We start from the raw sequence: 12,709 nt of genomic DNA, 5'->3' as shown, positions 1-12,709 counted from the left end.
GACATGCCAGCAGACGTCAAAGAACCTTTGAACCCACTCGCCATTGCGAAGCTCCTTGGTCCTAATACGCCCACGCTTGACCATTTTATTCGATTCTTCAGCACCGTGCGTGGCACTGATAAAGTGCTCATGGTAATTAAAAGGATGATGACATTGTGGATATCAGCACATGCCAACGCAACGTTACTAGTTTATCTCATATTGGTCCAAGGTGGTGATTTGGTTCTTGCAACGTCGTGGCGTTGATCCCAAGATTGCTATGCGTATCCAAAACTTGGCTGGACCTGCTAGTGATTTCCGCATGTTGCTACGTTACTATGGTTTGTTGCCCATGATCCAGTATATGAAATACCTCGAATACAACAAACCTCCAAGCAAATTGACGCTGCATGTGGAGCGCATTCAAAACTTGTCAATGCTCTTTTACTACCCACTCGAACACTTGTATTGGCTTGGTGCCCATCAAATTGTCCCCATGACTGAAAGCAAGGCCAACAAGATTAGTGTATGGAGTTGTCGTGCTTGGGCCGTGTGGGTGATTCTTGAATTTGTTCGTCTTGGTGAGCAATATCGTGTGCTCAAGCACCGTGAAACAGGCTTGTTGAAGCGCATCAAGGCCGGTGATATTGAATCAGATGAGGATCCAGAAGCTGAAATGGCTAGTATGAAGGCTGAACGGTCATCCATCTTTGTCAACACCATGATGAACATTGGGTAAGCATTGGGGCGTTGGGTGGGAGGGAGAAATGAAGATCCATTGGCACTTGATACTTACTCATCGGTAACCTTTTCAAACCCAGTTATTTCCCTCTTACGTTGCATTGGTCTCGTGAAGCCGGCCTCATTCCGGATGTCGTTGTTGGCATGTGCGGTGGTTTTGCCTCTCTTTTCCAACTCTATGCCGCCTGGCGCGACACTGCTTAATTGTTAAATCATGATCATGTGTGTACAGTATCCTCTTTATATGTGTATTCCCTTCACTGTTATCCTCCAATCCCCTCCACTTGCCACTTTTAGAACATAAAAAATATACTCACCTAGGGCGAATCCCGCTATATTTTTCATCCGTCCGCTCATTGTTTTGCATCCAAGACATACACTCACATGCTTTTTCGTTCCAACACAATGAACATTTATGCTCTACCATTGTCATGTCGTACGGCAGCAACGTGTTTTTTGGCGGGGAATGGAGTTCACGTGATCACAACAAGCAACAATCTTGTTCATTGATACCGGCTCATGTCATGATCAGCAATGCAAAATGATATGTATATATATATTACGATGACTTTTTGTAGATGGGGGAGGTGAACAAATCAAGCTACCTTATGATCTAAGATGGGTGGTATAATAAAAGGCGTATCATGCTGTGAAGGATAAGGCGATCATGTTTTAGGTTTTCTTGGTGGGCAATCTTGGATAGTGATCGTCGTTTGCCGTGGTGGTGGTGGTGGTGGTGGTGGTGGTGATGATGATGCTTCTACTGTTGTAATTTCATCAATGTCCGTGTTTGATCTTTCATCGGTGGTGGCCCCAACATCTGTAGTTGAGTCGCATTGTTTGCTTGTTGTTGTAGGAATAGCAGCCTTTCCTGATAACCCAAGAGCTTGTTTTTCCAAATCCATGAGGACATTCTTTTTGCCTTGTTGGGTCATCCATGTGTTACCATTGCCATCGACTGCTGTAGTGGCAATACTTTCGAGATCGGTTCGGCTCAAATCATTACGTTTCAAGGAAAACAAATCGGATGCACGTCGTTCGCCACGACATAGTTGCCAAAGGACACGTGTTCCTACCCACACTGGAATCGAAAAACCATGCACAACCACAGATGCCAATACAATAAAGTAGACGACAGGCAAAAGTGTCGCTCGTGCATATGCAAATGGGCCATCGGGTGTAAAGATATCGGTTGCCGTTGCATAATAAAAGATCTAATAATAAACCATTGACATGATGAGTGATGCATTGGGGGGGGGCATGAATTTTGTAACAACATACAGCTCCCACACCAATGGGTCCAAACCAGCCTGTGAATAAAGCCTCCTGCCAGTCGTAAATGGCAGGGACAAATTTGTACAAGAGCAAGGTGGATGGTACACGTCGTAAAAGGATAACGAGGATTGCCAACACAAAAAGGCGCCACAAGGATAGATCCACAAAGGCTTGCCATGGCTATGCATCATACGAGTTAATGATTTCGGAGGGGATGATTGTGTGTGTGTGTTCATGGCTTACCATAGTTGCCCCAATATAAGTAAAGATGATGACATTTAAAAGTGGATCGAGCACCTGATATCCACGTCAGTAAAAGATCATGATACCATTACAACGCATATACCTGCAGAAAATGTGAATTGCGAGTGTGTCGACTAAACCATTCATCCCATGAGAGTGCAACACCAGCTGTAAAGCACGCTAACAAGTCATCGCTCGTCACGAGGGACACGACACCGAGCAAAAATAGCTATACGTAATAGGACAATCAGCTACCAAGATATTGTAGTAGATGATCTTTTGGGATGTACTTACACCCATGGCAAAGCCTACAAGCTCAAGCCACTCCTTATCAATGAGGTTCCTAAAGATAAATAGACATGCATGTTGCAAGCAGATTAGGAATGTGCTATTGGAACCAACAACCGATCGACATACCATTCATGACACTTTTTGAGCAAAAGACGTGCACCTGTACCAAGCACAGCGCCTATAGCAACCGAGAGCAATACACCACGCAACACAGCTTGTATGACCCATTCTTTAACGACATCACCACCCGATAATTTCATCAAGTAGACGGCTAAAAAGAGAAAAGGGTAACCAAGACCATCGTTGGCAGCGCTAAGTAAATAAGAGTAATCTGTGATCAGTAAAGTAAAAGACCAAGATACACAATGAACGTACCTTTCAGCAGCAATGAGATATCGAATGCCAGCACGTACGTTACGTTCAGCGTATGGGCCTTGTACAATGGCGTTCGATAATACAGGATCCGTTGGCGTGAAACAGGCGGCGATCATAAGTGCTGCTAGCTATGTACATAGTTCGTTGTTGGTAGATTAGTTTTTGCATCTATCAAGGGGGGGGAGGGGAAATGATAGCGGTGGCTAAAAGGGAATTGCACTTACAAAATCCATTCCAGGCACCAAGGCTTCTACTAAAGCTGCACTTACTACCCACATAAGCGACATGCCTGCTAGTAGAATAAGGAGCATAGATAGCCATTCATCCCAAATGTATCGGTTCGGTAATGTAAGGCCCACAGCCATCACCTTATCAGTTGTCATCATCAGTATCCATCCATGTGGTGGTGTCGAAAATGGTGAGTGGTTGGTTACCTGCAAATCGATGATCACTCGGCTGATACCCAAGGTAAAGCTTTCTTGTTCTTCTGCCGTTGCAAAGGAGATAAAGTTTGCACATGCAGGACCCAACAAGATACCAAAAGCAACTGCAATGGCTATACTCTCTTGTTATTAATATTGAGGAACATGGAATGCATCGATTTCTCTCTCTTTTTTTACATACGTGCTTCTGAAAGACATAGCCTCTCTTTAAGGAAAGAGGAGCACAGACCAAATACCAAAATAAATCCACCGAGGAAAGTAGCAATAATCGAGAGATCCATTATCAGGGAAAGAGGAGGAGGAGATTATTATATGAAGTAGGTTGTTGTATGTACAAAGAAGGAATGTGGAGAAAGAAGGGTAATTTGATAAGAGAAAAAGTTATCCACAATGATGCAAGAAGATAGGAATGTACAGGCGCTCACAATTAAAAGTGAGTAAGGGTTCTTGCAATGGTATAAGAGGTGGTTGGTGATGATGAAAAAGGTCCAGTTACTTTAAAGGATGGTGGTGGTCGTCGTCGTTATTTGATGATGTGACGGGATTCCGACAATCCGATCATCGTCCCTTTTTGTACGAGTGCGCGAATTATGCCAGTGGGGCATGTCAATCCATAGTGCGTTGAACAAGCCGTGGCATTACGCATCTGGCTAAAGAAAGTTTCTGCCCCCAACACCCCCTTATCCTTATGCACGCATTGGACCTTATCCATTGTATTGAATGACCGTAGGTGTATCATCATCATCATCTAATAGCGAGAGTCATGCGTTTGTTTTCTCTTTATGAGTGTGATCGTATCAGCAGATTTGTACCAAAAACTTTTATTTACCGCAAAAAGCACTCTAGAAGCAGATGGCTCAAATTTACCTGCAAAGGCAATAAGCCTTCAACACCATGAGCGGAGAAACTCCCATTTGGGGTGAAAATGATCATTTTCCCATGGTGGCGCGCGCGCGCGAGCGAGAGAGCAGGTTCCGGGAAAAGTTGTGCCTTCTTTGTTTTCACATCAAGAATAAACATTTTGATTCAAGCTACTACTAACTACCTAGGACGTTCATCTCCACACACATACATAAGCTTATATCCGTTACACACATAATGGATCATTCTTTTATTGTAGTACGTATATCTATATGCTATCCTTTCTCTACCTTACCCAATCGCATCCAGTACCCACCTAATCATTGTGTTATCCCGAAGATCTGAAAGAAAGAATGGAAGAACCTGAAACGAGATCATGTTTGTGTGCACAGATGCACCCTGAAATGTTTGTGTCCACCAACATGTGATGCTGTTGATCCAAGCGCTGCTGTGTAGTGTTGGACATTCTAGATTTCCCCGTCATTGTTATAAAAGTTACACCTTCTTCACCATGCGAGAAGCAAAACAAGATAAACAATGCCGTTTTCCCAATCATCCATGATCAATCAAACAAGAGCTGTGTGTGTGTGTGTGTGTGTGTGTTTCTCGAATCAAAACGTGGGACAGCAGTAGCAGTAGCAGCAGCAGTTGCCATAGCGACAGAGACACATAGAGAGAGAGTCAATGTTTCAAGCCAATAATTCTTTATATGTCCATTGTCATCATCATCAGCGAAAATCTCCATCTCGACGATACATAGGTCTGTATGGGCCATTACGACCCCGTTCTAAACGTCGAGGAGGTGGTCTATCCACAAGGCGTCTTTCATCGGGCCGACGTAAGGGTGGATATTGGCGTGGTGGTGATGGTGGCATAGGTGGCGGTGGATGATGATGATGATGGTGGTGGTTATATCCATTGGTACGTGGTGGATGATCATAGCCAGCTTGTTGACGAGGTCGATCATAATAGCTGTCAGGTGGATAATCATGGTGATACCCATTAAGATGATGATGATGCTGTCGTCTTGGTGGTGGTGGTGGTGGTGGCAAAGGCATATCACGTGGCCGAGAAAGAGGTGGTAAGGGTGGTAAAGGTGATCGTGCACGTTGTCGATTTTTGGGCCAATCTCTTCGCTCTGCTTGTTTTGGATAAGGTTGTCGCTCTCTACTAATACTACGACGTCGTGTATCTCCTTGAATAACCCTGCGAGAACGATTCTGCCATGATGATGATGATGCTGATTCTGGAAAACGAGGAGGTGGAGTAGGTGAGCGATGTCGATAATTCAATGGTTCCCGATTGCTACCGCTACGTGGCACAATGGCTTGTTGTGGTGGTAATGGTTGATGATCCTTATGCCGGCTGTATCCATGGTGATTATCTCTTGAGAATCTTCTTGGTGCTGAAGGTGCTGAAGGTGGTGCTACTGCTGCTTCTGATGATGATGATGCTGGTGGTGGTGGTCGTGGTGGTGGAGATGTTGAACGTTGTGTAGGACGTTGTTCTTGATCCCTTCCTCTACCTCTTCCTGTTCCTCCTCCTCCAACTCTGATATTGTTGCTACTACTCACTGGTGGTCTTGACCTAGCACGCTGCTCTGACATACGACGATCATTATCCATTCTGGGCCGTTTGTACTGCTGTGGTGGTGGTTGTTGCTCTCTTTCCATCCTTTCCTTTTCACGCACACGCCTTTCTTGCTGCTCCTTTAATTCATCCAAACGTCGCTGATGCTTGAGTTCTTGTTCACGTAACATGTCCTGTTGCTTTGTTGATGACTCAACATCATTTACTTGGCGTTCCTTTTCCTGTCGATGAGGATCTGATTCACCAAAGATGGCTTCCTCTTCTTCTTCATCAGCTTCAAGAGAGATCACAATATCATCGGCTGAGCGTTCACTTGGTAAAGGTGCTTCTTCTGCTGTTGCAGCTGATTGTGGGGGTGGTGAAGGTGGTAGAGGTGGTGGTGAGGGAGAGCGTGGCGGCGACTTTGGAGGAGCTGTTGACTCATGATGGCTGTCTGCCATTGTTCGATCGCTAGAAGGAGCCGGGAATGCAAGAGTTGTGCATTTCATCCGTCAGCAACGTGCGGCACAACAACGAGACAAAAAAAGATGGGCACCAGTAACTGATGCATCTTTTAAACATGTTCAAACCTTGTTGGTGAAGAATGACGTGGTAACGGTGGTGGTGGACGTCGATTGTTGTTACGTTTGTATTCCACGTTCCTCTTATCGTAAGGTCGCTTAGGTTGACGGTCTCGTTTGTATCGGTCCATGAGAAGGAAACAAGAAGAAAAAAAGTATTGCTTGGAAGAGTGGGAGAGAAAAAGAGAGATGCCAGAAGATGAAAACGATCCATTCGCTGAGCCCCAAAGGCACCACTTGGCTTTTTCGTTTGATTGGATGACAATGTCCACTGCTGTTGCTGCGCACCATGTCACCAGAAGATCCAATACAAGCCCAATAAAACTATCATTTTCAACTTTGTATGTATACAGTTGTGCTGGTTGAGCTTAGTTCTAGATGTGTGATAATGTATTTGACAAGGTTGCATTAAAGTAGTGATAAGCTATACAACGAGAAGTCGAAGTTTACGAGCGATGGCAGTTTGATCCTATATCCCCACTTTATTGATCTTTCATGTGCACTATAAACGAACACTGCTTCTATCACATTCACGATTCAAATGACATGGGGGTCATGTTTACAGGTGCACTATCTTCCTTCAAGGATGACAAAGACTACGCCAAAATATGACATCCATGTATATATCATTACCACTCTCATGGCTTATTACCCTCCAACAACACGCTACAAATTCTTTACTCGCTACCACGTGAAAAAGGCCGGTCATAACGAGATGCCATTTTTTGCACACACAACAACAGGGGGCGGATGTAGCTAATCAACAACAAAGAGCAGCCTTAATGACACCCTAGTTATTTCCCTTAAGAGAGAGATTATATATCATTTTCTTTTGGTTTGATAAAAAAATAGAGATATTGGAGGAGTGAGGATGCTGTGTAATCCGCATTGAGTTGCCAAGTAAAACTTGGTCTCGCGTATTGCACTTCATAACAAAACACCAGGGGGGAAGATTTTCAATAACCCGCAAGCCCCATATCCTAAAGAGAATCCGAAGACGCTCTCATCGTTGGCATAAGGACAAGCAGGCCATGGTTGTCTGGTACCCCTACCACACCCTTTCGAGTGCTGCCTACCAAAAGCATTGTCAGGCTATTCGCGGACTTTCCCACGGGCGATAAAGAAGAGTAGAGAATACCACAAAAGCAGCATCTCACCGTATGTTGACCCGTAAACGCAAGCAAGCAACCTCACTCCAAGAGAAAAGAAGAAAAATTTTTTGCGCGCCTTTGAAAGCTGACCTTTTATACCTTATTCAAAAGGCCGTCACCCGGCATAACCAATGATAGCCCTTGGATTTTGTCAGCCCAGCTGCAAGCCATCGGGAAAACAATACCCACTTTTTTTTCGAGATGCAACAAAAGCAAGGATTGGTTCCTGAATGTCTACCTATGGTCTTGATGAAGACATACACATTGAATCGTATCATGATGTCTTTTGTGACAAAGGTTGTTTGTCAATGCCATGATGTGTGTATAAAATAACAAACATGCAGAATGTGTGTGTGTGTGTAACACGTTTCCTTTGACAGATTTAAGCGATTCATCTGCCGACGACGACGACACACGATGGTGTCCCATTTTCAGCACACCAATTTACGTCCGAGAGACCGGAAAACATGGCCGAGCTACTGATTATCATCTAACACAATGAGAGCGGAGCGATCATTCATCTCCACACCCACACTCAAAAAGGATTCGGATATGGTAAAAAAGAAAAACTCTACTTCTTTTCCACACATCATGCACTTGAACCCCACAAGCACACTTTCTTATTGGCTTACCAATGCTCCTTTTCAACAACCTACCAAAGAACCCTTGCCGGACAAGGCTGACATTGTCATTATAGGAGGTATTGCAATTTTGTTGTCATGGTGAACGTTGCTATGTTGAATGTTTTGTGATGCTCATCGTATATCCATAGCTGGTCTTACTGGCATGTCGACTGCCTATTGGTTGCAACAGCTACGTCCTGAACTTAAGGTGGTTGTAGTGGAGGCTCGTGGTATTTCAAGTGGTGCCACAGGTCGAAATGGTATGTTGTCGTGAGATCTCGATCTCTCGTTGTTGTTGTACTTGGATCCCACGACCCCATGTTTTCTCACGCTGAATTGTAGGTGGTATTATCACCCCTGGATTGAACGATGATTTCGATGCCATTGTCAATAGCTATGGTGTGGATGCTGCACAAAACTTGGTTGAATTTGATTACCGTAACGTGGATGCATTGGCTGAATTTCTCAAACATCATTCGGACAATGACAAGGGCTTTTTTGATCCCGAGATCACGTGGACCAAGGGTACCATTATTGCATGGTCCACAGCCCAAGAAGCTGAAGATAGCTATCCTGGTGCCGTAGCATTGGCTAACAAGATTGAAGATATCCGTGTACTCTCCCCTGAGGAATTACAAAAGATCCCTGGATTGGAATCATTCAAGCATGGTGGTATCCATATCAGAACAACAGCTATCGCATGGGCTGCCAAGATTGTGTTTTGTCTCGCACGCTATCTTCAAAACAAGATTCACATTGCCACACATACTCGCGTTTTATCGGTGGAGGGAAATAAGGTTATCACCAGCCGTGGTACCATCCAAGCCGGTCGTGTTGCCTATTGCACAAATGCTTGGTCAGGTCGTTTGCTTGAAAAGTTGTCGCCTTACATTGTACCTGTACGTAACCAAGTAGTGAGTGCACGTGCTGTTGAAGGTCGTCCTCGTCTTGAACATGTGCTTAGTGCCAACCGGGGGTAAGTAGAACGATGCAGCTGAGACAATGATTTTTAGATTCTCACACACATACACACTTTATTAGTTATCAATACATGTCATTCCGCCCCAATGGTGATATTATCATGGGTGGTATGCGCGATATTGTACCCAGCAAACAAGAATACGAGGACGATGACTCAACGATGAATCTTACTGTGTCACAAGGACTGCGAAAGTTTATGCGTGAGATTGTCCATGTGCCATCAGTTGATAAGGAATGGGTTGGTGTGATGGGTTTCTCACGAGATCGACTCCCTATTGTCGGTAATCTTAAGCCTGTATTGGGTGACAAGGAAGGTAGCAACCAATACATTGCTGCTGGTTTCACCGGTCATGGTAAGTGTCGTGTTGATCCACATCACCACGCTTGGCTAATAAAACATGTATATAGGTATGCCACGTACTTTCCTCTGTGGTCGTGCTCTCGCTCAAATGCTCGCTGATAAGCCATTGGATGATTGGTTCCCTCCAGAGTTTTTGGTCGAACATGAATCTCGTAAGAGCTGGTGGAGTGATAAGAGCAAATTGTAGATATCTTTCCGTATGCTCTAATATATAAAGACGAACATTGTGTATTCCAACATCCTCTCCTTTTACGTTGTTTGTGCAATAAGAAGGGCTTTTATTATCTATCTAATCATCTATTGCAATGATTGGGAGCATCAAGTCATGCGTTGTCAAAGTAAATGTGATTGAATACGACCACCAACGAAGATCATGTCCACGTGATTTGGATTCATGCATCCAATCACAAGTACCAAGGCTGACATAGTATGTAGAATGTCAAGGTATAAAAGCATGTATGCATTCTCTGTCATGAGGATGATCACTTTTGTGAGCCTGATAATAGTCAATGCCGGGAATAAGATGTGGAGTTGGGGGAGGGAGGCTGCATTAGCCTTCCAAATGTGGATAGAGAAATGCTTCGGACGAGACAATACGCAGCTCTTTCCATCCTTTTTCCTTTTCTTTCTCTCTTTCTCTCGCTTTTGATTTTTCTTCACACGCGCGTATTCCACCATGTTCTCTAAACCCAACCCATTCGATGAATCCGTCGGTAAGTTCGAGAATGATGATATCATCAAGGCAATATTAACAAGGCATTTTTATTTCGACTTCTTTTCTATTATCAGCTGCGGCTACAAATGAGAATCTGACATCTGAAAACTGGGAACTCATTCTCGGCATTTGCGACAGAGTATCACGAAGTTCACCGGATAGGTAGGCTATTGCTTGATTGGGAATCCCAAGGATGGCGAGGTGAGGGGGGAAAAGTTCTTGGCATTGATATGTTTCCTCCCATCCTAGTGCTCGTGATTGTGTTTCTGCCGTCGCCAAACGATTCGGAAGCCGCAATGCCAATGTTCAGTTGTATGCACTTGCTGTAAGTAACCGTGGGGCCAAGGATTTGTGTTGTGTGCTATACGTGCCAAGCCCAAACTGACACTTGCTCCTCCTTTTCCCCTCCCTTGGCAGTTGTCGGAAGCTCTCGTCAAGAATTGCGATATCAATGTTCATCGAGAAATCTCATCCCGTGCCTTTACCAATGCACTAAGCAAATTGATCCATGAAAAGGTAAGTTACATTTACAATGAAGGGGATCATGATATTGATAGGATATGTTGTATGTATATATAGACCACCCATGATAGCGTACGCAAACGAGCACTCGAATTTATTCAAATGTGTTCCCAAGAGTTCAGTGCTGATTCAAGTCTCGGTTTGATGAACGAAGTATATCATTCCTTGCGTGCAGAAGGCATCCAATTTCCCAATCCACAGAAACCTAAAAAAGAATATACCCAGGTAAGATTATGGGCATCTCCATTCCTACAATGATCACTAACGCATGACACACCATAGACTGAAATGGATAAGCAAAAGGAAGAAGAAGAACTTCAACTCGCACTTGCTCTTTCTTTATCCGAATCCGAAAACCGATCCACCTACAGAGTAAGTGTGTGTGTGTGTTTACATGGCAAGAGAACAAAAGATCTCATGCCTCAATGTATTTTAGCCATCTGCAGCTACTGCCAAGGCATCATCAACAACACAAGGAGCCGAAGCAAATGCATCCAAGGTATGTATGGATTTGATATGGGAAATGGTGTAGTGTAGAGTCATTGGTTAACCTGTCTTTTTTGCTTTCTAGCCCAAACCTGCACAAGAATCAGCTCCCAAGGTTTCTCGAGTGCGTGCTCTTTATGATTTCACACCAACAGAGCAAGGCGAATTGGGATTCCAAAAGGGTGATATTATTCGCGTGATCGAAAGCGTATATCGTGATTGGTGGAAGGGTGAATTGCGTGGTGAAATGGGTATTTTCCCTGTCAACTATGTGGTAAGTAAAACAAAGGGAATAGGGACATGGTGATGACCACCAGTATGCTAAAGATAGGATGCTTAGGAAAAATTGCATGATCCCACACCAGCTGATTTGATGAAGGAGGCCCAAATGGAAGCTGAAGTGATGGCTGAAATCCAAAACGTTGATCGTTTATTGGACATGCTTGGTCGCATTGATCCACAACGAGATGCCTTCTCGGAGAATGAGGAATTACAGACGCTTTACAACAATACCCTATCCATCAGACCCAAGCTTGTGAGATTGATTGAAAAGTATAGCGTCAAGAAAGGTATGTAAGGTGATGGTCTATTATGGATGATCAATGGCTTACGTGATGATATGATAGATGAACTCGTGGCATTGAATGAGCGATTCCTACATGCACGCACAATGTACGACCGTATGCTTGGCAGTTCAATCGCACAATACACTTCAACAGCTGGAGGTAAAACAAAATGATATAAAACAATGGGTTGATGGAAATGCTTAACATGGGATTTTATAGCACAACCCGATTATCGAATGTCACAACAATATGGTGGTGTGCCTGCCTATGATCCCCAGCAATTCCATCAACAACAACAACAACAACAGCCACCTCAGGCCACGCCTCAAGTGATGCATCAACAAGCTCCTCAGCAACCCTATGGCATGTATCCACCTCAACAACAACAACAGCAATCTCCTCAAGTCCAACAGCAACCTTATGGTGTTTATGACAATTACCAGCAGCAACCACAGCAACAGCAACAGCCTGTTGCTCAACAACCATACCCACCAATGCAACAATCGCCACAACAATCCCAGCAATCAGGAGCTCAACAGCAACCACAACAACCCTACGGCGGTGCATATGATCCATCTATGCAACAGCAACAACAACAGCAACAGCCCTACCCTCCTCAACAGCAACAACAGCAACAACCTTATCCTCCACAACAGCAACAAGCTCCTCCTGCTGCTGCTGCTCCTCAACAACAACAACAGGCTGTTCCTCCTCCACAACAGCAAACACCCATCTCCTACGGTAGTGGTGGTAGCGTACCTACACCTACTGAAACTTATCCAGGATACCAGCAACAATCTTATCCCCCACAAGGTTATCAGCAACCTTCCCCAGCCATTCATCAACAACCTCCTGGTGCTCAGCAACCACCTGCTTACGGATACGGTGTCGTTTCACCTTGATTCGAGAGAGAGACAGAGGATAGTAAATTATAAATAGTCAACTT

General features: G+C 44.3%; 5 protein-coding genes across 5 annotated transcripts; 3 read left to right on the top strand and 2 right to left on the bottom strand.

The window, feature by feature from the left end:
- Positions 1–3: 3 nt before the first annotated feature.
- O0I10_011714 (uncharacterized protein) lies at positions 4–924 on the top strand (the record flags this gene model as incomplete). The annotated part of the gene is made up of 3 exons (XM_058491677.1): positions 4–132; positions 191–714; positions 801–924. The coding sequence occupies 3 exons, from the start codon at positions 4–6 to the stop codon at positions 922–924; spliced, it is 777 nt and encodes a 258-aa protein (XP_058337550.1).
- A 461-nt stretch (positions 925–1,385) lies between these two features.
- O0I10_011713 (uncharacterized protein) lies at positions 1,386–3,628 on the bottom strand (the record flags this gene model as incomplete). The annotated part of the gene is made up of 10 exons (XM_058491676.1): positions 1,386–1,934; positions 2,002–2,175; positions 2,239–2,292; positions 2,342–2,467; positions 2,533–2,581; positions 2,656–2,841; positions 2,905–3,032; positions 3,129–3,272; positions 3,339–3,460; positions 3,529–3,628. 10 exons carry the CDS (start codon positions 3,626–3,628, stop codon positions 1,386–1,388), a joined length of 1,632 nt encoding a protein of 543 aa, XP_058337549.1.
- Positions 3,629–4,936: 1,308 nt separating this feature from the next.
- O0I10_011712 (uncharacterized protein) lies at positions 4,937–6,489 on the bottom strand (the record flags this gene model as incomplete). Its single annotated transcript, XM_058491675.1, has 2 exons — positions 4,937–6,248; positions 6,368–6,489. The coding sequence occupies 2 exons, from the start codon at positions 6,487–6,489 to the stop codon at positions 4,937–4,939; spliced, it is 1,434 nt and encodes a 477-aa protein (XP_058337548.1).
- Positions 6,490–8,100: 1,611 nt separating this feature from the next.
- Positions 8,101–9,661, top strand: O0I10_011711 (uncharacterized protein; the record flags this gene model as incomplete). Its single annotated transcript, XM_058491674.1, has 5 exons — positions 8,101–8,209; positions 8,282–8,392; positions 8,475–9,108; positions 9,174–9,466; positions 9,522–9,661. 5 exons carry the CDS (start codon positions 8,101–8,103, stop codon positions 9,659–9,661), a joined length of 1,287 nt encoding a protein of 428 aa, XP_058337547.1.
- A 489-nt stretch (positions 9,662–10,150) lies between these two features.
- O0I10_011710 (uncharacterized protein) lies at positions 10,151–12,665 on the top strand (the record flags this gene model as incomplete). Its single annotated transcript, XM_058491673.1, has 11 exons — positions 10,151–10,187; positions 10,264–10,351; positions 10,439–10,514; positions 10,607–10,705; positions 10,769–10,936; positions 10,994–11,083; positions 11,148–11,210; positions 11,283–11,471; positions 11,538–11,766; positions 11,824–11,922; positions 11,983–12,665. 11 exons carry the CDS (start codon positions 10,151–10,153, stop codon positions 12,663–12,665), a joined length of 1,821 nt encoding a protein of 606 aa, XP_058337546.1.
- Between the last annotated feature and the right edge of the window lie 44 nt (positions 12,666–12,709).

Source organism: Lichtheimia ornata, assembly GCF_029851405.1.
Source record: "Lichtheimia ornata isolate CBS 291.66 chromosome Unknown scaffold00098, whole genome shotgun sequence".
Lineage (NCBI taxonomy): Eukaryota > Fungi > Mucoromycota > Mucoromycetes > Mucorales > Lichtheimiaceae > Lichtheimia > Lichtheimia ornata.
Note: the sequence above shows the minus strand (reverse complement) of the source record. Positions and strands in the feature narration are given on the sequence as shown.